We start from the raw sequence: 27,935 nt of genomic DNA, 5'->3' as shown, positions 1-27,935 counted from the left end.
ACCGTCGTAGTTCCCACCATAAACGGAGATTCATACGGCGGCGTTATTCTCATGACTCGCCACGAAACCGAAAGTAAAGAAACGCTGGTCGGCTCGCCCAGCATTTCCACCACCACTAATAATAACAAAATAACCATAGAGACAAAACCATAGATTTATCTAAAATGGACCATTAACAAGTGGTAACGGAGATTCATCCACATTAATATCAGACTTTTTATAACCAGATAGAAACTCCTGGTTGTCCCTTTAAATGATTCAGTCCAAACCAGACTCTGCTAGGTTCCTCCAGGTGTCGCTGTGTTTCCTCCAGGGGGGGTAAAAGGGGGCGGGGCTTCTCTCCTCTGCTTCCGGGTCACCAACCACCACGTGACTTCCGGTTTCCCATCCAGCACGTGAAGCAACAACAACCACAGCTGCAGCTCCACCGGACTGAACCACAACCAGAACCAGGACCAGAACCAGGACCAGGACCAGGACCAGAACCAGGACCAGGACCAGGACCAGAACCAGGACCAGCCGCCATCATGAGTCCGGTAAGTTAAGTTAACCCTCCACCTCCCGGTCTGCTCCTCCGGTCCCGTTAACGGAGCTGGTTTCACCTCGCGGAGCCTCACGAGCTCAGATCCACGAGCTCTACGTAACACGAGACTGGACCGAGTCCGGTACCGAACCTCAGAGCCCCGGTTCTGAGCTGCCATAGATACACGTGTATACAGCCTATCTATGCCGAGCTGCGGCGTGACGTCATAACCACTGCTTATTATTATTATTATTATTATTAGTAGTAGTAGTAGTAGTATTAGTAGTAGCCTAGTCAGTAGTTCGTTCTTAGTTGTTAACAGTCAGACATCGATCAATAATCAATAATTATTATTATTAATCTTAATTGCAGACACAACCAGCGGTCCATATCAACAACAACAGACATGTTAAAAACAGATTTAAGAAGGAGAGAGAGAATAAGACAGAGGATCAGTTCTCCACATGATTCATAAGCAGCAGGCTATCCCACCAGGGTTTTCTAAGTGTTTTCTCAATAATGAATTCATTCATTCAAACAGAACTCAGAAATGTTACATAGTTTATTTTACAGACCAGATGGAGGTGTTTTATTTGGATGTTTTTTGGTGTTTCATTTTGGTAAGATAATAAGTGAATTTTTAATTTTGGGTGAACTATCCCTTTAAACCTCTGCAGCTGGTTCAGCAACAGGAAGTAGAAAAACAATCTCTCCTCAAACATGTTGTGTGTTAGTTCTTTACTTTGTGTGTTATTGTCTGTACAGTTCAGTTGTAATAGCTGGTGTAGGTTGTTGTAGTGTTTCAGGTCTGGTGTCATTCTGTGTTTGTAGTGTTATTATGGTCTGTTGCTGCCAGCTTCAGCCTAACACGAGTCATTATGACATCATCAGTGAGACGATGCGTAGGACAGACACCAGACGGTCTGAGGATGATGGGGTTGATTTAAAGCTGCTGATCAATCATTTCATTTCATTTCATTGTGATTTATTCCATTCATGGTTTACATTCTACACATGGTTGCACATATTTACATAATGTAGCTGCACATAGTCACCATGAATGAAAAGCAGCAGGATGAAGAAACCTTACAGTAGCTGCTCCTCTCTGTTGTTATCATTACATTGGCTTAGTATCAACACCAATATTATTCTCTATTTCAAAATATTAAAGATGATGAAACATAGTAGTGACAAGAAAACAAACAGAATAGCAGTAGACACCACTCGTCTATCTATCTCTTCTTTTTCCCCTTCTTTTTCTCTTTCTCCTTCTTCTTTTTTGTAGACGCTTATCTTTTCTTTTTTAAACATTTTCTTAAACTGAGACATACTTGTACAACTTTTCATTTCCTTGCTTTGTGAATGCCATAGTTTTACACCTGCAACAGAAATACACATTTGTTTTAAAGCAGAAGTAAGCGATCCGGTGGTTTTGGCTAATGCTGTGTTCCAGGCAGGCTTTTGAAACCGTAAATTACAGCTTCAAGTCACGACTTACGACTTTGTAGCGTTCCAGGCAACCCACTCGTGTTTCTCCGACCTGTTTTACCGGTGAAAGTCACTATAACGGCCACTCGTAACTTCTGACCCGTGAACTCGTACCAGATCGAACTGGTACCACTTCACAGGTCGGAAAAACACCAGTTATGAGTTGCCTTGAACGCACCATAACAGTCCTCGTCCCTACGTCACCACATTCAGGCGCATCCCTTGGCTGCACACACAGAGAGGACTGCCCCTTTATGCCGTTCTCTCTCCTCATTGGATAAAGGTTGTAGGATACGATAAATGTTTTCTCCTGGGCTCAGAGCAGAGCAGAGTGACTGACAGACCCGTGTTTCAGACCAAACACTCTATAGAAGTGATTGATGTCGGAAGATATAACTATTTAAGACTTAGATTAACACAAAAATATCACTTACTTCTGCTTTAAACTGAGACATACTTGTACAACTTTTCAGCTCTTTGCTTTGTGAATGCCGTACTTTTACACCTGCAACAGAAATACACATTTGTTTTACGCTTAAAGCAGCAGTCAGGTGAATATTTGTGTTATTATAAGTCTTAAATAGTTGTATCTTCCGACAGCAATCACTTCTATAGAGTGTTTGGTCTGAAACACGGGTCTGTCAGTCACTCTGCTCTGCTCTGAGCCCAGGAGAAAACTTTCCTTGTATCCTACAACCTTTATCCAATGAGGAGAGAGAACGGCATAAAGGGGCAGTCCTCTCTGTGTGTGCAGCCAAGGGATGCGCCTGAATGTGGCGACGTATGGATGAGGACTGTTATGGTGCGTTCAAGGCAACTCATAACTGGTGTTTTTCCGACCTGTGAAGTCGTACCAGTTTGATCTGGTACGACTTCACGGGTCAGAAGTTACGAGTGGCTGTTATAGTGACTTTCACAGGTAAAACAGGTCGGAGAAACACGAGTGGGTTGCCTGGAACGCTACAAAGTCGTAAGTTGTGACTTGAAGCTGTAATTTACGGTTTCAAAAGCCTGCCTGGAACGCAGCATTAGCCAAAACCACCGGATCGCTGACTTCTGCTTTAAGCTTAACCTTGCAAATGTATGTTTAAAATCAATAAATAATCAGCTTCAGATTCACAGTCGATTTCAAAATAAAAGCGTTCTGAGTCTGAGTCCAGCTGTGTGTGATGATGATGAGTTGACTCCGCCCCCCCCCTTCAGCCTCGCTCCAAGAAACTGTGTGTGTTGTGTTGTGTTGTGTTGTGTTGTGTTGTGTGTGATGATGATGATGATGAGTTGACTCCGCCCCCCCTTCAGCCTCGCTCCAAGAAACTGTGTGTGTTGTGTTGTGTTGTGTTGTGTTGTGTTGTGTGTGATGATGATGATGATGAGTTGACTCCGCCCCCCCCTCAGCCTCGCTCCAAGAAGCGGCGGCCGACGTTCCGGCGGCTGCTGAAGACGAGCGGCGTGAAGCTGGAGAACAAGCTGAAGAACCGCAGCCTGAAGCAGCAGAACGTGGCCAAGAAGCAGAGGAAGGAGCAGAAGAAGCTGCGCCAGGCCGTGAAGGACGCCGCCGGCAGGGCGCCGAGACCGCTAGAGACCTACAGGAAGAGACCGGGTAAGACCACCGCACACCGTTAGGCTACGATAGATAGATAGATAGATAGATAGATAGATAGATAGATAGATAGATAGATAGATAGATAGATAGATAGATAGATAGGTAGGTAGGTAGATAGATAGGTAGGTAGGTAGATAGATAGATAGATAGATAGGTAGGTAGATAGATAGATAGGTAGGTAGGTAGATAGATAGATAGGTAGGTAGGTAGATAGATAGATAGATAGATAGGTAGGTAGATAGATAGATAGATAGGTAGGTAGATAGATAGATAGATAGGTAGGTAGATAGATAGATAGATAGGTAGGTAGATAGATAGATAGATAGATAGGTAGGTAGACCCACAGGAAGAGACCGGGTGAGACCACCGTTAGGCTACGATAGATAGATAGATAGATAGATAGATAGATAGATAGGTAGGTAGATAGATAGATAGATAGATAGGTAGGTAGATAGATAGATAGATAGATAGATAGATAGATAGATAGATAGATAGATAGATAGATAGATAGATAGATAGATAGATAGATAGGTAGGTAGATAGATAGATAGATAGATAGGTAGGTAGACCCACAGGAAGAGACCGGGTGAGACCACCGTTAGGCTACGATAGATAGATAGATAGATAGATAGATAGATAGATAGGTAGGTAGATAGATAGATAGATAGATAGGTAGGTAGATAGATAGATAGATAGATAGATAGATAGATAGATAGATAGATAGATAGATAGATAGATAGATAGATAGATAGATAGATAGATAGATAGATAGATAGATAGATAGACCCACAGGAAGAGACCGGGTGAGACCACCGTTAGGCTACGATAGATAGATAGATAGATAGATAGATAGATAGGTAGGTAGATAGATAGGTAGGTAGATAGATAGATAGATAGATAGATAGATAGATAGATAGATAGATAGATAGATAGATAGATAGATAGATAGATAGATAGATAGATAGGTAGGTAGATAGATAGGTAGGTAGATAGATAGATAGATAGATAGATAGATAGATAGATAGATAGATAGATAGATAGATAGATAGATAGATAGATAGATAGATAGATAGATAGATAGATAGATAGATAGATAGATAGATAGATAGAGGTGGTAAACTGTTCATACTTGTATCACATAGACGCTTCTCTAACTGTTTTATATCAAGGAATAGGCTTTATGCTCAGCTCCACTACTTCCTGAAATAAGCCAGCTGGTTTATTTCCTGTTTTACATTATTGGACCAACTGATTAATCCAGATGGCTTATTAAACCAGCTGGCTTATTTCAGGAAGTAGTGGAGTTGAGCATAAAGCCCATTAGACCACGGACCCCCATTGGACAACATGTTGAAGCAAACACCAGAAATACACAAACAATCAATGTACATTAGGCGTACATTTTTGAAAGATTATAGAGAAATTTCTGGAAAAATGTGGTAAAAATTCTCACAAAAAAGTTTTAAATCTTTTTTTTATTTATTTATTTTAAGTATATTTTTTGGCTTTTCATGCTTTTATTTGATAGTGCAGTCGAGAGAGACAGGAAATGGGAGGCAGAGATGGGGGGAATGACATGCAGGACAGGGCCGCTCGACGCAGGATTCGAACCGGGGTCACCTGCAGCGAGGACTACAGCCTCAACACATGGGGCTGGTGCTCTACCAACTGAGCTAAACACCACCCAAAAGTTTTAAATCTTTTTTTTTTAGAAAAATCTGGTAAAATCTCTAAAAAAAAAAAAGTTTAAAAGATTTTAGAAGAAACTGGTAAAATTTCTCAAAGAAATTCTAGGAAAAGTGGTAAAAATTTTCAAAAAAAGGGGGGACAAACAATAATACAAAAAGGGGTAAAATTTCTTAAAAAATAGTAAAAAGTAGAACAGAAAAACTGAGAAGAACCTTTTTTCTAAAAAATTCTATGAAAAGTGGTAAAATTAAAGAAAGAAATAAAATCAATGAAACAATAACCGCTGCTGTCTGTGTGGGACAGAGGAGGAGGAGGAGGAGGAAGAGTTCCTGGAGACGCTGCCCATCGACATGATGGAGGACGGAGACCTGCAGCAGTTGGCCGCCATGGCCCGCCGCGCCTCCTTCGTCACCAGGGACCTGTCGTCATGGTAACCACACACACACACACAGTTTATAGTCAACATCTACATTATATCAACATGTTACACAATAACAACATTTAAGTTCTATAATAACACTTAACGGCCTTTTCATTTGTTGATTTGGTCATTAACTTAAAGTAAAGTTCATTTCTTTTTGAAAAATAACATAGCAGGAGGTTTTCTTAGTAAATTTACTTTTATGAAAATGAAATTTTGCCAGAAATAAAACGAATGTTCTAACCCTTTATAACAAGTAGACACTATGAAGCATTGATAAATACTGAATTCTAGTTACAATGTTCAGTTTGGTAGTTTATTTCTGTCTTGTAAAAACAACAATATATAAAAGTATAGAAACAAAACATAACAAAGCAACACAAAGCACAGTTAGTGCTGATCAGTGATGAGTCAAACATTTTAACTGTGTTTATAAACTACAGACTGATCAGTATTCATGTTATAAATGATGAAATCAGTATTTAATGCTTAATAGTGTGTACTTATTATGAAGTGTTACCACAGGTTTATTAAAAATGTATAATTTCCTTCTCTCTTAGAGTCTTTATGGAAACTAAAAACAATATTTTCCCCGAGTAAAATAAAAATCTCTGTTGAGATGATCAGTGACGAAGCTGCTGAGGTCTGTAGATGAACAACTGTTTCTGGGTCAGAGTTACAGAAAAGGAGCAGTTAGTTAATATTCATGTCCTTTTTGAACTGTTGAACACATGATGATGAGATTAGATTCAGTCCTAAACCTCCTGAAGCTGGTCGAGGAGCAGCAGAGTCTGGTCTGATGAAGGAGGATGTTCCAGCAGCGGTGACGTCAGTTTATAGATATAGGCCGAATTCCGATTCTCCCCTCAGCCCTAGAGCCCGTGGCCCTAACACTTCGTTTTGCGCGTTCACGTGAAGTGGTAGGGGTGTCCCAATTCTGGTTCAGACGAGGGTTAGGGGGAAGTGGTCTGGCTATCTCGCCCTCGAAACGGAGATTTTTCAGGGGCACACTACGGACCGAGGGCTATGGCAAGTTTCCCAGAATGCATCTTGCGGCAACCGGCATCTGATTTATTTCTCACTGTAGCGCTGTTATTACGTCATTTTGTTAAGTTTTAATATTTTTTCATGAGAGAAAGTAGCTGTTTAGATCCCAATGTGCGGTGGGTTTATCCACATGAGGCTGTTTAGACGTTTGCTCCGATGTTTTTGGGAGAAGTGAAGCTCCACCTGTGGAGCAGATCAACGTGTCGTCACAGAGACACCACCCGTCCAGAGAGCTGGTCAGCCGGCCAACCTCCGTCCTCGTCCCGGTAGAAAAGACGACCGCTAATTAACTTACCCGCAGGGTTTTAAAGGTTTACCGCCGCGTAGTTACATTCTTTTTAGGAGATAAATGCTCGTCTCATTGATGAAATGTAACAATTGTCGCATTAATTTGTTTGAATTAAAAGTGAAGCTTCATGTGTTTTGGACACAGCAGCAGCACTGTCTGGGGGATCTGTAGCCTACGTACAGAAATCACCACATTTACATCAATAAATAAATGTTTTACAATGAACCGATCATTCTTCTTTAAATTTTATTTTATTTTATTAAGTTAACGTGGTTCTGAATAGAGGATTTGTGGCTAAAGCTCGTCACGTCTGCTTATGTGAAAGCAGCAGAGACGACTGATGACGCATGTGATTGTTGAAGTGGTGTCCCAATTCGTAGGGGTTGACTTTCAACCCTACTCCTTGTAGCTCCGTTTCAAGGGCAAGGGTTAAGGGCTAGGGGGAGGGGTAGGGGTAGGGGGAGGGGTAGGGATGAAAAATAGAATCGGAATTGGGCCATAGACATGTACGTGTGTGTGTGTGTGTGTGATGTCACAGCGAGCCGGTGCACAGCGGGAAGAAGCGGAGCGCCGAGGTCGTCCGTGGTTACGAGAAGGTGCCGAGGAAGATGCTGAGGACGGAGGAGAAGGAGGTGATCCACCTGCTGCCCATCAAGGACAAGACGGGCGTTATCCCTCAGAGCGTGGAGCGAGTTGTCCAACGGCCGGAGGAGGAGGAGGAGGAGGAAGAGGGGGCGGGGCCAGACCAGGAGGAGGAGCTAGAGGAGGAGGAGGAGGAGGAGGACGGTATGAGAGACGTCTGATTAGTAAAATATTGATTAGAAATAATCAAAGTGTGCTGACAGTCAGTACGTTTACATGACACTTGAAAAAACCGAATTATTGCCTTAATCCAACTATAACTGGACAACTGAAGTAGCCTACATGTAAACACCTTAGTCCGACTGAAATCGGAGTTGAGAACTCCGATTAAGACACCCAGATGATGCGATTGGAATTAGATTTTCTCCGTCATGTAAACACCTTAGTCGGAGTAGAACTGGACAATGCATGTGTTCATGCTCCACAACAGTAGAGACGGCACCAAGTGGAGCAGAGAAGCCGCCTGAACCCGGCAAAGTAAAGAAAAAACCCAACAACAACGCCGATTCAATGCATTTCACACAGCGCCACCAGCAAGAGGGTTTTATTAAAAAAGAGAGAGAGAGAGAGGAAAAAAGGAAGCCTGTACCCTATTCTCAGCGCGCATCCAGCCCAGACTGACGCGTCTGGTTGGGAACTGCAGTTGAGAATTTATTATTAAGCTACTAAGTTGTTTATATTCAGTTTTTTAGGAGGTGACAGAAAAGTCAACAGGACAGGGGGGCGTATTAACCTGCTGAAACAACAGGTGACACCGCATGAGGGGGCGATGGACCCGTCAGTTATTCAGTTTTCTCAATTGCATGTATATTGAGACAAGGACAGAAGTCCGACTTGACGCCAAAATCGAATTTTGAGTATAGCTCGATTAAGCTCTGCATGTGAACGTACTGAGTGAGTGACTGAGGTGTGTGTGTCCGTGTTCCATTGTCAACTGCATTGGCAGTGTTTATGTCCCTTGTGCAAGAACCCTTGTACTTCTTTATTATGTGGGCATGAATAAATATTTCAAATGTGTTGTGTTGTGTTGTGTTGTGTGTCCTCCGGAGCAGAGGGGGCGCTGCTGAGCCCCGAGCAGAGGGAGCAGCTCCGGGCTCAGACCATCAGACAGAAGAAGCTGCTCATCGCTGCTCTGGGATCAGCCGTCGTGTCCGACCCCGTCAGCAACGTGAGTCCCATACTATATAGACAGACAGACACACAGAGTTGTTGTAGAGGGAAATTCATGTAAAACCTCTGATGCACGTTGCCTTCAGGGACAGTTTTTCATCAACAGTCTCTGTATTTCCCTCTAAAACAACTCTGTGTGGTAACGTTGTGTTATTATCTCATAGCGTGGTGAATGTGCAGCTCACAACTTGTCCACCAGAGCGTTGTGGAGTTGTTGGATTGCCAAAATGTTGAACTATCCCTTTAAAGTAACATTATTATTATGCAAATTGTGTGTGTGTGTGCAGATGAAGCGTCTGAAGGAGCTGCGGGCCATGCTGATGGAGTCAGACCCGTCGGTGGCCGTCACCGTCAGGAAGCTGGTCATGGTTTCTCTGATGGAGATCTTCAAGGACATCGCTCCGTCCTATCGGATCAGAGCGCTGACGGCCGAGGAGAAGACCGCCAAGGTCAGACCCCACTCACAACTAGAGTCATTAGTTACTTCTAGGATGTAATTCAGTTACTAACTCAGTTACTTTTGGGGGGAAGTAACTAGTAACTAACTAGTGTATACTATATAACTAGAAAAATATTGTGAATGCTGAAAACAGCTGAAGAAGGAAGCAAAAAGACAGAAAGAAAGAAGGGAATAAAAAGACAGAGAGGTAGAAAGAAAGAGAGAAATTAGTAAAAGGAAAGAAAGAAAGAAAGAAAGAAAAAGACAGAGAGAGGGGTAGTAAGAAAGAAGGGAGTAAAAAGACAGAAATGGGGTAGAAAGACAGAAAGAAAGAGGGGGATAGATAGAAAGAGGTAGATAGATGGAGATAGAGAGGGGTAGAAAGAAAAAGAAAGAAAGAAAGAAAGAAAGAAAGAACAAATTAAGTAAAAAGACAGAGAAAGGGGGTAGAAAGAAAGAAGGGAGTAAAAAGACAGAAAGAAAGAGGGGGATAGATAGAAAGAGGTAGATAGATGGAGATAGAGAGGGGTAGAAAGAAAGAAAGAAAGAATTAAGTAAAAAGACAGAGAAAGGGGGAATAAAGAGATAGAGAGAAAGAAAGAACAGTAGAAAGAGACAGAGAGAGGGTTAGAAAGAAAGAAAGAGAGAAAGAAGTAAAAAGACAGAGAAAGAGGGTAGAAAGAAAGAAGGGAGTAAAAAGACAGAGAGGGGGTAGAAAGACAGAAAGAAAGAGGGGGATAGATAGAAAGAGGTAGATAGATGGAGATAGAGAGGGGTAGAAAGAAAGAAAGAAAGAAAGAACGAATTAAGTAAAAAGACAGAGAAAGGGGGAAGAAAGAGATAGAGAGAAAGAAAGAACAGTAGAAAGAGACAGAGAGAGGGTTAGAAAGAAAGAGAGAAAGAAGTAAAAAGACAGAGAAAGGGGGTAGAAAGAAAGAAGGGAGTAAAAAGACAGAGAGGGGGTAGAAAGACAGAAAGAAAGAGGGGGATAGATAGAAAGAGGTAGATAGATGGAGATAGAGAGGGGTAGAAAGAAAGAAAGAAAGAAAGAAAGAAAGAAAGAACGAATTAAGTAAAAAGACAGAGAAAGGGGGAAGAAAGAGATAGAGAGAAAGAAAGAACAGTAGAAAGAGACAGAGAGAGGGTTAGAAAGAAAGAGAGAAAGAAGTAAAAAGACAGAGAAAGGGGGTAGAAAGAAAGACAGAGAGAGGGGTGGACAGATAGAAAGAGATGTAAACAACACTGTAAACAAGCATGTTGCATTTTGCTGAGACCAGTGAGGATTTCGTTGCCAAAAAGACCAACGGCCCTTTTCCACTACACAGTTACAGCTCTCACGGTCCATTAGGTCCATTTAAAAAGACACAAACAGCACACAAAATAGTTTGTCATGTAACAAAAAAATCGTAATCGGAAATCGATTTTTCAGAGAAGAAAATCGAGATTTTATTTTTGGGCAAAATCGAACAGCCCTAATAGATAGTAGTTAACCCTGTGGTGTGTTGTGTTGTTTAGGTGAAGAAAGAGACTCAGCAGCTCAGAGAGTTCGAGGAAGGTCTGGTCAGTCAGTACAAGTTCTACCTGGAGGATCTGGAGCAGACGGTCAGAGGTACACAACCACACACACACACACACACACACAACCACAACTACACACACACACAACCACACACACAACTACAACCACACACACTCAGGTTTGTTTGGTTGTTTGTTTATTGTTTGCACTTTAAAACATTACAAACAAGGAGTATATCACATGGAAGAAAGAAAATATACAATAGATAATATATGATAAACTACAATGAATCAGTGCTGCAGAGGTTAGAAACCCTGGGAGGGCTTATGGAGAAAATCACCATAAAATAAATAAATAAGTAATATTAAATGTATCTTATCAAAATAAAATAACAAATGAATTAATGAGAGAGAAAAAACAAAATTAAAACAAAATAACCAAAATAGTAATTAAGCAATGGCTCAAGAGATAAATTGAAATGAATCAAAAGAATCGAGAGAATGAAACAAAAGATGAATTGCAATGGCAACTGTTAAAAACAACAACAACAACAACAGAGTATTAAGACAATCCCATAGTACAGATGATCTTTTAATTTCCTTTTCTAGACGGGTAGGGAGGGAGAGCTGTTAGTCAGGTGAATATACACTGCTCAAAAAAATAAAGGGAACACTGAAACAGCACATTCCCAAGTATATCACACCTGTGTGACATCAACCTGGGATGATAATTTTGATTTACATTGATCATTTTTATGTTATTTTGTTCTCAACTGCACTCTACTACAGGTAATACTCAGAAAATTAGAATATCGTGAAAAAGTTCATTCACTTCCCCATGATTGCGAACTGTACTGAACCAGACAGAGAGCTTTTAAAGGCTCAGGAACCCTTTGCAGGTGTTTTGGATTAATTGGCTGACGAGGCTGTGACAATTTGAGCTACAACATTGAACTTTTTCACGATATTCACATTTTTTGAGATTCTGATTTTGGGGTTTTCATAAGCTGTAAGCCATAATAATCAAAATTCTAACAAATAAAAGCTTGAAATATCTTGCAATGCCTGTTATGAGTCTAAATAATATATTCATTTCACCTTTTAAGTTGAATTACTTACGGTAAATGAATTAACTTTTTCACGATATTCTAATTTTCTGAGTATTACCTGTATATATTGAATAACGATTTTAAACTGCAATATTTTACTTGTTCCATAAAGTTACACCTTTATATTTGATGGAAAACTGAGCTCTAGTGGTGCAAAAGAGTGGAATATGCAGCAGCTCAGACTGCCCAGTTGTTCTGGAGGGAAGGTGTGTGACAGCTGTGTGTGTGTGTGTGTGTGTGTGTCTCTGTGTGTGTGTGTCTCTGTGTGTGTGTCTCTGTGTGTGTGTGCTCATCAGACTGGAAGCAGCAGAAGAGGAAGCGCAGCCAGGCGGTGGCGCTGCCGGCCTACGTGGGTCTGGCCGAGGTGGCGGTTCGATGCCTGTGTGAGCTGCTGCTGGCGCTGCCGCACTTCAACTTCCACAACAACATCGTGGTCGCCCTGGTGCCGCTGATGAACGACGCCCACAGAGAGGTGAGTGCAGCCGGACCGCCGCCGTCGCCATAGCAACAGCAGCAGGGGGCCGCCGTGCTGCTGTGATGCCTTCAGGTCTTAGACCGGTGCTGTGTGATGCATTCAGGTGTCTGTGTGTGATAGGGTTGTGCTGATTGGTGATCCGATCGTCCTTCCAATCGTCTATCGGCGATTGGAAGGACGATCGGCGATGTTTTGTTTTCTTGCCGATTTTACACACACACACTCGCTACTTTTTTTTATTGATCTAATGTGTGATCTGTTTGTTTTGTTTTAATGAAGCCGGTTCTCTGGCTGCTTCCAACAGATACTCTGTCACATGACAGTGTTTCACCAATCAGATGCAGCCACTGGCGACGTCCAATCAGACGGAGCCAGGTAGTCATATGACCGCACACAACATCTCTGTGGTGAACAGGGAGGCCACTCCGCCTCAAATTTGAGGAAACACGTGTAGCTGGTGGTGTGGCTGCTGACCCCAGCCCTGTCACAGCCCGACCAGGTGTTCACTGATACGCCACAAATAAATCACGTCCGCCACGATCGACAGTAATTGGCTCGACCAACGCGATATCACTCCGTTCATTGATCATAGCGCTCTTTCTCCGCCTATTGGCCTTCACCACACACAGAGAGAGAAGCGCGCATGCAATGCATGACAGCATGACAGCAGTGCACGCCGCACGGTAAAAGCAAAAGTTACGACACCCCCCCCCCCGGCCATGGATACGCCTATCAACGATTAGGACGATCTCAGAATGTCAAGATCACCCAACACTAGTGTGTGATGTGTTGCAGGTGTCAGACCGGTGCTGTGATGCGTTCAGGAAACTCTTCCAGCAGGATAAAATGGGCGGAGCTTCTCTGGCCGTGGTCAGAGTCGTCTCCGGCCTCGTCAAGAGCCTCAACTACAACGTCAGACCTGAGGTAACGAAAGGAACTAGTAACTAAATAGTGTGTGTATATAATAACTAGAAAAAGATAGCATTTCCTGAAGGAAATGTGTGTGAGTGCTGAAAACAGCTGAAGAAGGAAGCAAAAAGACAGAAAGGGGGTAGAAAGAAAGAAAGAAAGAAAGGAGTAAAAAGACAGAGATAGAAAGAAAAAGACAGAGAGGTAGAAAGAAAGAGAGAAAGGAGTAAAAGCAGCTGCCCCCGGCCCCCCCCCCCCCCCCCCCCTACAGGTGCTGCGGACACTGCTCAGCCTGAGGATCAAGGAGAAAGAAAGGGAGGGATAGATAGATAGAAAGAGGTAGATATATGGAGAAAGAAAGAGAGTAAAAGCAGCTGCCCCCCCCCCCCTACAGGTGCTGCGGACGCTGCTCAGCCTGAGGATCAAGGAGAAAGGAGTAAAAGGCAGAGAAAGGGTGTAGAAAGACAGGCAGAAAGAAAGGGAGGGATAGATAGATAGAAAGAGGTAGATATATGGAGAAAGAGAGTAAAAGCAGCTGCCCCCCCCCTACAGGTGCTGCGGACGCTGCTCAGCCTGAGGATCAAGCAGGTGGAGGTGAAGAAGGACCTGGAGGCCACGGCCCCTAAAGGAAACTTCATGAACCACAAGGACAAGAGGAAGAACCTGTCCCGCATGCAGAGGAAGGTGCGCTTCATCTCCTCACCAGGAAGTAGCACCGCTAGCATCGTTAGCATCGCTAGCATCTGACTCTGTGTGTGTGTGTGTGTGCAGTGGAAGAAGGCGGAGGAGAAGCTGGAGAAGGAGCTGCTGGAGGCCGAGGCGTCAGAGAGCAAAGAGCAGAAGATCAAACTGGTGAGAAACAAACACTTGTTTTATGCCCAATTCCCAGGCCCAATTCCGATTCTATTTTTCACCCCTAGCCCTACCCCTACCCCTCCCCCTACCCCTCCCCCTAGCCCTAGCCCTTAACCCTTGCCCTTGAAACGGAGCTACAAGGAGTAGGGTTGAAAGTCAACCCCTACGAATTGGGACACCACTTCAACAGTCACATACGTCATCAGTCGTCTCTGCTGCTTTCATATAAGCAGACGTGACGAGCTTTTGCCACAAATCCTCTATTCAGAACCACGTTAACTTAATAAAATAAAATAAAATTGAAAGCAGACTGATCGGTTCATTGTAAAACATTTATTTATTGATGTAAATGTGGTGATTTCTGTATAGGCTACAGATCCCCCAGGCAGTGCTGCTCCTGTGTCCAAAACACATGAAGCTTCACTTTTAATTCAAACAAATGAATGCGACAATTGTTACATTTCATCAATGAGACCAGCATTTATCTCCTGAAAAGAATGTAACTACGCGGCGGTAAACCTTTAAAACCCTGCGGGTAAGTTAATTAGCGGTCGTCTTTTCTACTGGGACGAGGTCGGGAGGTTGGCCGGCTGACCAGCTCTCTGGACGGGTGGTTTCTCCGTGACGAGCCGTTGATCTGCTCCACAGGTGGAGGCTCCAACGTGGAGCTTCACTTCTCCCAAAAACATGGGAGCAAACGTCTAAACAGCCTCATGTGGATAAACCCACCGCACATTGGGGATCTAAACAGCTACTTTCTCTCATGAAAACATATTAAAACTTAACAAAATGACGTAATAACAGCGCTACAGTGAGAAATAAAACAGCTGCCGGTTGCCAAGAGATGCATTCTGGGAAACTTGCCATAGCCCTCGGTCCGTAGTGTGCCCCTGAAAAATCTCCGTTTCGAGGTCGAGATAGCCAGACCCCTTCCCCCTAACCCTCGTCTGAACCAGAATTGGGACACCCCTACCACTTCACGTGAACGCGCAAAACGAAGGGTTAGGGCCAAGGGCTGAGGGGAGAACTGGAATTCGGCCCAATTCTAGTCTTCATCCCTCCCCCTAGCCCTTAACCCTCAAGTCAAGTCAAGTCAAGTCAAGAGATCTTTATTGTCCCCGGAGGGCAATTTGTAGTGCATTGTATTGTATTGTAGTGTATTTGTAGTCCTCGCCCCTTGAAACGGAGCTACAAGGGGTAGAGGTAGAAAGTCATTCTCTACGAATTGGGACACCACTTCAACAGTCACATACGTCATCAGTCGTCTCTGCTGGCTAAGGGTGAATTCCAGCCCCCCCCCTCAGCCCGAGCCCTTGGCCCTACTATGGAGCTATTATTGTTGCAATATTATTTGCAAATGCGTATCTCAATCTGTGTGTGCGTATTCAGATCTGTGTGTGTGTATTCAGACCTGTGTGTGTGTGTAAAAAAAATCTGTGTCCGTATTCAGATTTGCAAGTGAAGACAAATCTGCAAGTGCATGCAAAGATCTGTGAATGTGAACACAGATCTGTAAGTGTACATAGATCTGTAAATGTGTAAACCGATCTGTAAATGCGTACTTACATCTGTAAATGTCTGTCATCACTTACAACTCAGGCAGGAGCTCTCCATTGGCTGTGTTTTTACACGTGAATTTTGCAACACTTCTGCCGCGGCAGATCTGTGATCTGCAAATGTGTAGAAATGAGATTTGTCTGTGACCTCGGTGTTCCTTTGCCCTGAGCTCAGGCTCACAGGCTCACGCTGCCTGGCTGCAGTAGCAGTACCGACCCGGTCCGTGTACAAAGTATAATTCAATTACGTTGTTCACTTTGTACCATGAGAAATGTCGTTTTTACTGGGGTAAATGGTAATCGTTTAGGCGATTTGTTGTGAATTAAGTATTTAATTCGTTTCGGAGTTTTTCTTCTTCTTTCTTTTAAATTGTCCGTTGCTGTAGCCATCAAAACGCGGAGCTTTTATTTTGAAGGCTGGTTCCGGCTCTCGACTTCCTTTTTCAATTTTCATTGTACAAGTTGGAGAAAGGAACAAGCGGGCACTTCGGTGCGCTGAATTGCGTTGTACGTCTCACGTCAATCAAACAGGAAATACCGGTAAAAACGACATTTCTCATGGTACAAAGTGAACGACGTAATTGAATTATACTTTGTACACGGACCGGGTCGGTACTGCTACTGCAGCCAGGCAGCGTGAGCCTGTGAGCCTGAGCTCAGGGCAAAGGAACACCGAGGTCACAGACAAATCTCATTTCTACACATTTGCAGATCACAGATCTGCCGCGGCAGAAGTGTTGCAAAATTCACGTGTAAAAACACAGCCAATGGAGAGCTCCTGCCTGAGTTGTAAGTGATGACAGACATTTACAGATCTATGTACGCATTTACAGATCGGTTTACACATTTACAGATCTATGTACACTTACAGATCTGTGTTCACATTCACAGATCTTTGCATGCACTTGCAGATTTGTCTTCACTTGCAAATCTGAATACGGACACAGATTTTTTTTACACACACACACAGGTCTGAATACACACACACAGATCTGAATACACACACACAGATCTGAATACACACACACAGATCATATTACACACACACAGATCTGAATACGCACACACAGATTGAGATACGCATTTGCAAATAATATTGCAACAATAATAGCTCCATACCCTACTCCTTCGTTTTGTGCGTTCACGTGAAGTGGTGTTGACCTGGTTCTGGTCCAGACGAGGGTTAGGGGGAAGTGGTCTGGCTATCTGGACCTTCAAACAGAGATTTTTCAGAGGCACACTTCAAACCGAGGGCTATGACAAGTTTCCCAGAATGCATCTTGCGGCAACCGGCAGCTGTTTTATTTGTTATTACGTCACTTTGTTAAGTTTTAATATGTTTTCATGTGAGAAAGTAGCTGTTTAGATCGTAGAGGTCGGTTTATCCACATGAGGCTGTTTAGACGTTTGCTCCCATGTTTTTTGGGAGAAGTGAAGCTCCACCTGTGGAGCAGATCAACGGCTCGTCACAGAGACACCACCCGTCCAGAGAGCTGGTCGGCCGGCCAACCTCCGTCCTCATCCCGGGGGAGAAAACCATCGCTAATTAACTTACCCGCAGGTTTTTAGAGGTTTACCACCGGCTGGTTAAATTATTTCTAGGAGATAAATGTTGGTCTCAGTGATGAAATCTAACAGCTGTATCAGTAGCATTAGTTAGTCTGAATGTAAAGTGAAGCTTCCTGTGTGTATAGAGAATGTGAAGCTGACGTCACACCGCTTTGGTGTTGTGGGACGTTGGCGCCATCTTTGGAGGAACACAAACGTAAACAGAGAGTGGGGAAAACGGAGGAAAACGAGCAAGAAGTAAAAGAGAAAGAAAAAGAGATGAGGAAGACGGACAAAAATAAAATAAAAAAAAGAAATGGAGAAGGGGAAGGGAAACGAAGGAGGAACGTATCGTGATAAACTCAAATTTAACGAGAAACAAGGTACACAGAAAAACTACAACGTATTAAGACCCAGATTTACTCCCTCCACTGACTTATCCAGACATCCTGAACTATCTGGTTTTTGGTATTAGTGCATATACTACTGTGGCAGCAGTACTGTCCCACCATGATTACTTTTAAGCGACTTTGGGGAACTTTTTTTAGGGGGACTAGCAAGTGTTTACATCCGCGATCCTCCAAAGATGGCGCCCAACGTCCCACGGCGTGACGTATCTTCACATTCTCTATTGGACAGAAGAGCAGCGCTGCCTCGGGGCTCTGGAGCCTACGGACACAAACCACCACATTTACATCAAGTTAACGTGGTTTTGAATTCGTAGATAATGACTTTCAACCTCTACCCCTTGTAGCTCCGCTTCAAGGGGCAACGGTTAAGGGCTAGGGCTACTGGTTCTGGTTCTGGTTCTGTTTAGTTTTTAACTTCTCTCTTCCTCCTCCTCCTCCTCTCTCTTCCTCCTCTTCCTCCTCTTCCTCCTCTTCCTCTTCCTCAGCACACAGAGACTCTGAACATCGTCTTCCTCATCTACTTCAGGATCTTGAAGAAGGCTCAGAAGTCTGTTCTTCTTCCTGCTGTTCTGGAGGGACTGGCCAAGTACGACACACACACAATACACACATTTATACACACACACACACACACACACACACACACACACACACAGAGTGTTGGTCTGACTGTGATGTCACTTCCTGTCAGCTTTGCTCACCTCATCAACCTGGAGTTCTTTGACGACCTGCTCAACGTGCTGCAGGGCCTCATCCGCTCAGGGGTGAGTATTGACCTTTCACCTTTGACTCCGCCCACCGACCGACCGCCTGTCAGCTCGGGTACAAACTGATCGATCGATCGATTGATTGATTGATTGATTGATTGGTGGCTGTGATCAATCCACGCAGGGTCTGACCAATCGGGAGAGTCTCCACTGCATCCAGACGGTCTTCACCATCCTGTCAGGACAAGGTCAGTCTGTCTGTGTCTATATATAAATACAGCTCTGGAAAAACTGAAGAGACCACTCCCAAAATGATCAGTTTCTCTGGTTTTACTGTATGTGTTTGAGTAAAATTAAATTAAATTGTTTTTGTTTTATTCTATCAACTACCAACAACATTTCTCCCAAAATTGAAATAAAAATATTGTCATTTAGAGCTTTTATTGGCTGTAAATGACTAAACTGGTCTAAATAACAAAAAATATCAAGTCTTTTCAGACCTTGAATAATAGTAATGCAAAGAAAACATGTTCATATTTATTCCTAAAGAACACAGCAAGAATATTTTAACTCAAGAGAAGTGGTCGCTCTGATCACAGTTTAAACTCTGTAAGTCTCTCTGCTTTGTTGAGCACATTGTTAGAGAGTGGACAAGTTTGTCTGCAACTGTGGAAAAAGATCATGAGTGTAGAGTGTAAACTGTGGCCGTGGAGCAGCGTGGAAAGAGAAAAGTTTCAGACCGTTTCAGGCAACTCCTCCCACATACCCATTATAGACCTTTTCAGAGAGTATAAACAAATACAGGTGTTACCAAGGATACTAATTAAGGCTCCATTCCATTTAGTGTAGCAGAGCGTTTTCTAATGAGCCACACCTGTCTTTGTTTATACTCTCTGAAAAGGTCTATAATCTCAACACTTCTCCCCAAAACGATCATGGTGATTGAACAGTGATTGATCAAAAGCTATAAAACCTATCGACACCTGGATTAACACACCGTTAGACGAGACTTGTGTCTACATTTTACAGCTTAAATGGAGTCTCTAGGTGAAAGTATGTCGGAGTAGTAGACGTTTGAAAAAGTGATATAATATTCCTCAGTCTGACCGTGACTGTGTCTTCCAGGTGACGTGCTGAACATCGACCCTCTGACCTTCTACTCGGAGCTCTACAGGATGCTGCTGCAGCTGCACGCAGGTCGGTCCAACTGTCTGTGTGTGTCTGTGTGTGTGTTGATCACTCTCTCTTGATAAAAAAAACTTGAATGTTATGGTTTCGGTCCACTGGCTTTATTGTGGATTCATAACTATCTGTCTTCTAGATCACAACAAGTGCATCTAAATGGTGGTGTATATATAATAGTGGGGATCTAGTATGTGGTGTGCCTCAGGGCAGCTGCCTCGGACCGTTACTGTTCACTGTGTTTATTAATGATCTTGCTTAGGCTACTGAAAGAGCAGAAATTGTGTTTTATGCCGATGATTCAACCTTGTATTATGCTTTGCCTTCATACAATGAGTTGAATGATGTCCTTAATAAGGAACTGCAAATTTTACATGACTGGATTTCTTGTAATAAGTTAGTCCTTAATGTTCCTAAAACAAAAAGCATTTTAATCGGTTCAAGACACAAGCTGTTTTGTAGCCCAAAGTTGGATTTAAAGTTAAATAATGTACCTGTGGAACAAGTAGAGACTGTTCAACTCCTGGGTGTAATGGTGGATTTCAGGCTTTCCTTTAATAATCACATTAATCAAATGATCTTAAAAATGGGAAGAGCTGTTGGTTGGTTGGAAATGTGCTTCCTTTGTTGCTCGACCCCTCATGTGTCAGATTGTAGAGTTTGGTGTTGTGCCACCTAGATCAGTGGTTCTCAACGTGGGGTCCGGGGACCCCTAGGGGTCCTTGAGAGATTTGAAGGGGGTCCCCAATTTTTTCTTGAAACTTTACCACTTTTTCTAGATTTTTTAAAAAACTTTTTGTTTTAGAAATTTTACCGCTTTTTTCTAGAAAATTTTTACTTTTTTATTTTGAACATTTTTTACAAGAAATTTTACCACTTTTTTCTAGAAGTTTCTTTTTATTTTTTACACTTTTTTGTTTTAGAAATGTTACCGCTTTTTTCTAGAAATTTTTTACTTTTTTTTCTTTTTCTTTAATTTTTACCATTTCTTCCTAGAAATGTTTAAACCCTAACCCTAACCCACTTTTTTCCAGAAATTTCTCTCTAATATTTCCAAAATTCACGCCATTGGCCCTAATTTAAAAGTATAAAAAAGTAATGTTCTTCAGTCTCAGAACAAATATTTGTGTATTTCTGGTGTTTACTTAACACTTAAATTTGGTCCAATGGGGGTCCGTGGTCTAATTTGTGTCAATTTAGGGTCCTTGATGTACAAAAGGTTGAGAAGCACTGACCTAGACTACTGCTCTGTGGTCTGGGCATCGGCTGCAAAAACTGAGCTCAGACTGTTGCGGTGAAACCATAGACTGTAAAAAGAATGGACGTAGCGTCCGTGACGTCACCCATTGGTTTTGGGGAGTCGTTTTTGTGACTCAAATATGGCGGCCTGAACAGCGCCATGTTGGATTGGCCGGCCGAGAACCCGCCCACTGGCCTCGAAGCAGCTGTCCACGGAGCTGCTCAGACCTGTCACTCAACGTTTCCGCGCCCTAATTGGCCAGAATTTTAACCTAATAACAGTAAAACTGTAGAGTTAAAAAAATATTCACCCCCCTCAGAGTGTGTGCGGGGGTAGAAACTATCGATTGAGACGAAAAAACGTTCTGACACCAGGCTTTTAACATGTTTACTGAGGATGTAAAGTCGGCGATTTTAACATGGGGGTCTATGGGGAATGCTCCCTTCTGACACCAGCCCCCAGAGGAATCCGAGGGGATTGCAGTTTTTTGAACGCGGAAGTGAGCTTCACTTCTCAGACCGACAACTGCCCCCTTGGGTGAAACCTCTCTAACATCCAACCTCTCTGACCTAGGGGCGCACAACGATGACATCATCATCGTGCTGCGGTGCGTGGACGCCATGTTGGTGCGGCGCAGGAAGCAGGTGACGCTGCAGCGGGCCATGGCCTTCGTCAAGCGGCTCAGCACGCTCAGTCTGCACGTGCTGCCCAACGCCAGCGTGGGCGCGCTCGCCGCCAGCAGGGCCGCCATGCACGTGAGTCTGTGTGTGTGTGTGTGTGTGTGAGGATGGAGAACGACTGTTGTTGTGATCTTACACCAACTGAAGAATTAAAGGGACAACCAGGAGTTTCTATTTGGTTATAAAAAAGTCTCATATTAATGTGGATGAATCTACGTTACCACTTGTTAATGGTCCATTTAGATAAATCTATGGTTTTGTCTTAATATTAGGGCCGGGACTCGATTAAAAAAATTAATCGAATTAATTAGAGGCTTTGTAATTAATTAATCGCAATTAATCGCATTTTAATCGCATATAAATATTTGACCTGAGCATTTTTTTTCACATGGATTTTAGTATATCATTGAATGACTGAATAGCTTAAGCAACAAAACATTGTTTTTTTTCAAGGTGGTAGGCTACTTAACCAAGACCAACAGACTAGGGATGCAAATTATCCATTAATTCATTAATCAATATTTGATACATACAGATGAAATGGTCTTTCCTTCCAATACACTATGATGATTACTGTAGTATTTAACTAGGCTACTTAAATCACACAGCAGCTCCATGTTGTCCCTGTGTGATGTTCAGGGACAGGTCAGGACAGTCTGGAGACAGAGCTCCTGTCATAATGAGATGAGCTGCACCTGTGACAGTGACAGGTCATAGATGTAGCGCTGCAGCTGAGCAATTAGCGCGATATAGCGCATTTATCATGCGCCGTGTCTGTGTATCTATGTGCAGGCAGAGATCAGAGATGGTGTTTTAAATAACCATGCTAGCGTTTCACCAGCTCTCATCTCTGCCAGTCAGCCTCTCAAACTGCCGCCTCTCTCGCGTGCCGGCGCACCGCACGTAGACACACGTGAGGGAAAAAAAAAAAGAAAAGTTGAGAAAAAATAAATAAATAATTTTTTTTAATAAGTGCGATTAAAATGCGTTAATTTTTTAATGCGTTATTTTTTGTGTAGTTAATTAATCGTAATTAATGCGTTAAAGTCCCGGCCCTAGTTATTTTGTTATTATTATTAATTAGTGGTCGACTCGTCCAGCATTTCCTAGTTTCGGTTTCCCGGACGCTGTCCGGCGAGTCATGGGAATAACGCCGCCGGATCGCTAGTCGGCATCGTTTATGGTCGGAACTCAAAATCAAATCAAATAAACTTTATTTGTCCCGGAGGGAAATTTGTCTTGGGCATAATACAGCTGCTTTGTACTTGTAAAACATACATGCACAATACATACATTACAGTAACAACACTGGCACACATATCCAAGAGAGAAAAGAGAAAAAAAGAGAAAGTGCGGAGAGTGCAATAAATAGTTTAAAATACTCATAAAACAAGTTCAAATAAAAAACATAGTAAAAACTAAAAGAGAACAAGGGATGTTAATTAAAGCCAGCAGGTGAACAGGCAAACCGGATGTAATAGATATGATTGACTGATTGACTGATTGACTACGATGGTATCTGATCCTCTTCCAACCTCCGACTTTCATTCTTGATCAATGAAAACATTCTTGGCAAATGTTTTCACTCATCCGTCTTGCGCCGGTCCAAGAATTTCACAATGCGTGCAGAGGCTCATGGGAAATATAGTGAAAACACTTTGCTTGCCAAAACTCCTGGTTGTCCCTTTAAATGTGTTTATTTAGGTGTTTTTCTCCGGAGCGGGAAAAGACACAAATGAGGTCATGAGTCAACGAGGAAACGATTAGACGACTAAAGACAAAATCTGACCAATTAGAATCAACTATGCAAACCCTCAGTCGAGGACACAATCATTTTATTTTAGTTTAGTTTAGTTTAGTTTAGTTTAGTTTAGTTTATTTTATTTTAGTGTAGTTTAGTTTATTTTAGTTTAGTTTATTTTAGTTTAGTTTAGTTTAGTTTAGTTTTATTTTATTTTAGTTTAGTTTAGTTTATTTTAGTTTAGTTTATTTTAGTTTAGTTTAGTTTAGTTTAGTTTAGTTTTATTTTAGTTTAGTTTAGTTAGTTTAGTTTTATTTTAGTTTAGTTTAGTGTAGTTTAGTTTATTTTAGTTTAGTTTAGTGTAGTTTAGTTTATTTTATTTTAGTTTAGTTTATTTTAGTTTAGTTTAGTTTAGTTTAGTTTAGTTAGTTTAGTTTAGTTTAGTTTAGTTTAGTTTAGTTTAGTTTAGTTTAGTTTTAGTTTAGTTTAGTTTAGTTTAGTTTAGTTTAGTTTAGTTAGTTTAGTTTATTTTAGTTTAGTTTACTGTGTTTATTTTAGTTTAGTTTAGTTTAGTTTAGTGTGTTTATTTCGGTCTTATAAAAACAAATACAATAGACAAATATAAAGGTATAAATACAAAACAAAACAAATCAGAACAAAAACACAACAAGCAAAACAATTCACTTTGACTGAAAAGGTGTAAGAGGCTGAAACATCAGCTGATTTTACCTACCCTTCTTAAATTAACATTTTCCGTTCACTCATTCATAATAAAGTGTGTGTGTGTGTGTGTGTGTGTGTGTGTCAGTCCTTCCCTAAGTGTGACTTCCTGTTGGACAACGAGGTCCAGGGCAGCGGGTTCTTCCTCCCTGAGCTGGATGAGCCGGAGCACTGCAACGCCCAGAACACGGCGCTGTGGGAGCTGCACGCGCTGCGCAGACACTTCCACCCCGTCGTACGCCAGTTTGCTGCTCACCTGAGCCTCGGAGCTCCCAGCGACGGGGCCGGCTCTCTGGGCGTCAAGCTGAGCCGCAGGTGAGGACCGCTGCAGCACGGCCACATGCTCACATGACGGCTGGTGGAGATTACAGGGTATCCGCGGGGTCTTGAAAAGTATTAACAGGTGATAAATCAATTTGGGGAAAATGAAGACCCTTAAAAAGTATAAAAAAGTCTTTTCATGACTTTATAAAGTCTTAAATATTCAAGGTATTTTTTCTGAATTAGCTGTCCAAGAGTTTGAGTTGTAAAAAACATTGCGGAAGTGTGTGAATTTATTTGTTTTTATTAAAAAAACAAAGATGAACCGGTGCATAAAAAAGAAAAGAAGATTGTTTTTTTTGTTTTTTTGAGAGTTGAGCAATGTTTTTTTTTATAAACTTAGCCTTATCCCAGCCTATTTTGAATTCTGTTGTATCATAGTGGTCTAGAGTCTTTATCACAAAAACTAAAACTGTTAAGTTAAAAGTGTCACTGATGTAAATGGTTACAGCTTGAAGTGGCGGTGAGGTGTTGAAAAATGTTGAGAAGGTCTTGAAAAAGTCTTAAAAAGGTTTTAGAATTAACTTCCTGTATAAACCCTGGATTAGATTAGACAACTTTATTGATCCCCGAGGGGAAACTGCTTTGCCACAGAAACACAAACATCCACGTAACAAACAATACAAACATTTCCATACCGTTGCACAAAACTTATCAACATGACTGGATACTTCATACGACAGAGTAGGCTGTAGTGATTGAAATTAATATTAATATGGATGGACAGAGTACTCCACCCCTGTACTTGTACCCCTGTAGAGTACAAATACTACTGGTCAAAATGTACTCCGTTACAAGTAAAAGTATCTCAGTCGACATGTTACTCCAGTAAGAGTAAAAAAGTACTTGCTTTTAAATGTACTGTAAGTCAAAGTCAGAGTCAGAGTAAATGTCTTATTCTCCACATCAGTGAATGACTCTAATAGTTTGTAAATGAATGTAAGGAGCTTTTAACTCTTGTTAGTGAGAATGAACTCTTTGCTGCTCAGCTGCACTGATGTGCTGCTTTTAGGGGTTAGGGTTTCCTTCACAGACAAACACAGCTTGTGTCCAATAGGATTTTAGAAAAAGACCTGAAAGTAACCAGTACTTTTCAGCCTTACTACTAATTAACTCCAGTAAAAGTACTAATATTTGTCTTGGAAATGTATTCAAGTAAGAGTAATAAGTACCAAAGAAATCTAATACTCAAGTAAATGTACTCCATTACTGTCCACCACTGATGGCTGCTGATGACATCATCATTAACCCTTCACTTCCTGTCCAGGAGCCCTGCCGAGCTGTTTGGTGACTACAGCGTCAGAGATATGACCTTCAACCCCCCGGTGGCTCCACCCGCCACCAAGAAGAAGGTAGAGAAACCAAACGCACCCTCACACATCAGAGGTTTAAGCTGGTTTAAAGGGACATTGTGTAACTTTCACTCCTGTTGTCTATTCAGGAAAATTGATTATTTGGTTCTTCAGTCTGTTTTTCATGAATCAACAAAGTGAAGTGTTCCTTTCAGCTCTGAATGAGCCGTTCATATCATTCCTATCTCCATGGAGCGGGTAAGCTCGGTGCTGCTGCCATGTGGTGTCTCCATGTTTTTTACCTTCAGTGCACTGCAAAAACTAAAAATCTTACCAAGAATATTTGTCTTATTTCTAGTAAAAATGTCATTTCTAGTCCAAACTAATCTCTTTCCACTTAACTCATTGAGTGCCAACCACGTAATTTCTCGTTTTTCGTTCCCATGCGTTGAGTGCCAAAAACTTTTTTTTTAAATTATGAAAATAGACACTTTAATACACATTATATGTAAATTTGGGGACTCTACGACGAGGAGAACTGAAATAGATGACGATCAAAGTCACATGACAGCTCATGATCTGGAAGTTTTTATCATAACTCAGCTTCTGCAAACGGAGTTCTGCATGTGGATGCAGCAGCTGCTCCGCTGCTGCTCCGCTCTCACCCGCGAGGCTGCAGCAGCTGGGAGCTGAACCAGGAAGCTCTCAGCCCACTGTCCCGCCCGGTCTTCATCTGGAGCAACACCGTGTCCTCCCCAAAGTCCTCCCGCGGTAAAATCTGATGGTCTCTGGGTCAAAGCAGACCGGCACCACCGACCCGTACCACAGAAGGACCACGACCACCGGCGGGACCGGTGTTCGCGAGCCGCTGTGGCCGGCAGAGCCTCACGTTCCGCGGCGAGAGGCTGTGACACGGCACGGTGCGTCTGTGTTATTGCTGTTTAGTGGCGCCCCCCCCGCCCCCGATGGTGGTTTTGTGAATAGAACAACAATTGTTGTGTATATTTATCTTATACGAGCCCTTTGATCCAGAAATGCGAGTGTGAGAAGAGCGACAGGCACAAACAGAGCAGCTTTCATAAAAGACGCTCTATCTCCTTTTCTAGAAAAAAAGGAGGGATTTTGGTGAAACCCAGCCATGTTTAGCTTGACTTTTCTCAGGAACGGAGGCACGTAGAAACAAACGGTTTGTGGCCATTTGAAGGATAAAGTTAAACCTTTCAAATGAGCTACAGTATGTGTTGGTGGCAATAATATAGAATACACTATGGCTCTAAAATAAAAAGTCAAATATGGTCTAATTTGCCGGTACACTTGACTAAAACTTTGGAAAGGAGCGCGGCACTCAATGAGTTAAAATAAGACTCGGAGAGTGGATCAAGTTTTTCTTTCTTATTACAAACACACAAAAAACTTGCATTCACTGGCAGATTTTTCTACTTATTTCAAGTGAAAATTAGTTTGAAACAAGTGAAAATGATCTAAAAACAAGTTCATTTTTAGGTGATGAGTCTTATTTTAAGTGGAAAGAGATTAGTTTGGACTAGAAATTAGACATTTTGACAAGAAATAAGACAAATATTCTTGGATAGATGTAGAGTTTTTCCAGTGTGGCAGCGTGGCGGTAGGAAACCGCGGAAACTCAGCGGAGACACCGGAGCTGTCGGCTCAGTCACCGCGGTAACGCAGTGAGGAGGAATGGAGCGTTACACTGATGCTGCATTCACCTGCAGTCGGGCAGACGGCCGTCGCTAACAAACCAGATGTCATTTTAGTCACAGAAGTCCAGAGAAAGACGGTAAAACAATACCACATCGCCATGACAACGTATTGTCACGTGTATTGTTTTGCGGCTGTCGTCCGTCTGCCCAATTTCAGGTGAATGCAGCATGAAAAATACGACTGAGTTGCTTGAGATATACAACCACAACGCTAGATGGAGGAATTCCTACGCAATGTCCCTTTAAGATTTGAACTCTTGAATCTTTATCAATTTAATTTTTTATTTCTTCTTCTTCAGGATCGATTTGGGGGCGGAGCTTTGCTGCTGGACGCCGAGCTGCAGAGACAAGTGGACAGAGTCCTGACCACCACCGAGGACACACAGCTGGACTTCACCACAACACACACACCGAGCCAGCACTGACACACACACACACACACACACACACACACACACACACACACACACACACACACACGCCTTAAATAAAAGTATTTTCTAACAAGTTTTATAAGTAAATGAGATTTTTCCTGTCAAAATAAAAGCCTCAACCATCAGCAGCAGTCAAATCAAATCTGGTATTTTATTCTGAAAATGTTTCTTTGTGTTAATGTAAATAAACGTAAAGTCTCTGTAAC

General features: G+C 42.3%; 1 protein-coding gene across 1 annotated transcript; it reads left to right on the top strand.

Moving 5' to 3' along the window:
• Positions 1-481: 481 nt before the first annotated feature.
• On the top strand, positions 482-27,935 carry noc3l (NOC3-like DNA replication regulator). Its single transcript, XM_085761751.1, has 19 exons — positions 482-536; positions 3,407-3,611; positions 5,607-5,733; positions 7,599-7,846; positions 8,755-8,870; positions 9,160-9,321; positions 10,827-10,920; positions 12,235-12,410; positions 13,209-13,337; positions 13,875-14,006; positions 14,094-14,174; positions 18,177-18,277; positions 18,383-18,455; positions 18,583-18,646; positions 19,524-19,595; positions 21,394-21,575; positions 24,050-24,276; positions 25,550-25,634; positions 27,595-27,935. Exons 1-19 carry the CDS (start codon positions 528-530, stop codon positions 27,718-27,720), a joined length of 2,409 nt encoding a protein of 802 aa, XP_085617877.1. The 5' UTR covers positions 482-527; the 3' UTR covers positions 27,721-27,935.

Source organism: Trachurus japonicus, chromosome 19 (genome assembly GCF_045865225.1).
Source record: "Trachurus japonicus isolate A0001 chromosome 19, Traja_1.0".
NCBI classification, from domain to species: Eukaryota; Metazoa; Chordata; class Actinopteri; order Carangiformes; family Carangidae; genus Trachurus; species Trachurus japonicus.
This window is presented reverse-complemented; position numbering and strand designations above follow the sequence as displayed.

Excerpts from the sequence above, each read along its gene's own strand:
- noc3l (XM_085761751.1), top strand. Across the intron at positions 12,411-13,208 it reads TGAACGACGCCCACAGAGAG|GTGTCAGACCGGTGCTGTGA; the intron begins GTGAGTGCAGCC and ends GATGTGTTGCAG. Across the intron at positions 18,278-18,382 it reads GTTCTGGAGGGACTGGCCAA|CTTTGCTCACCTCATCAACC; the intron begins GTACGACACACA and ends ACTTCCTGTCAG.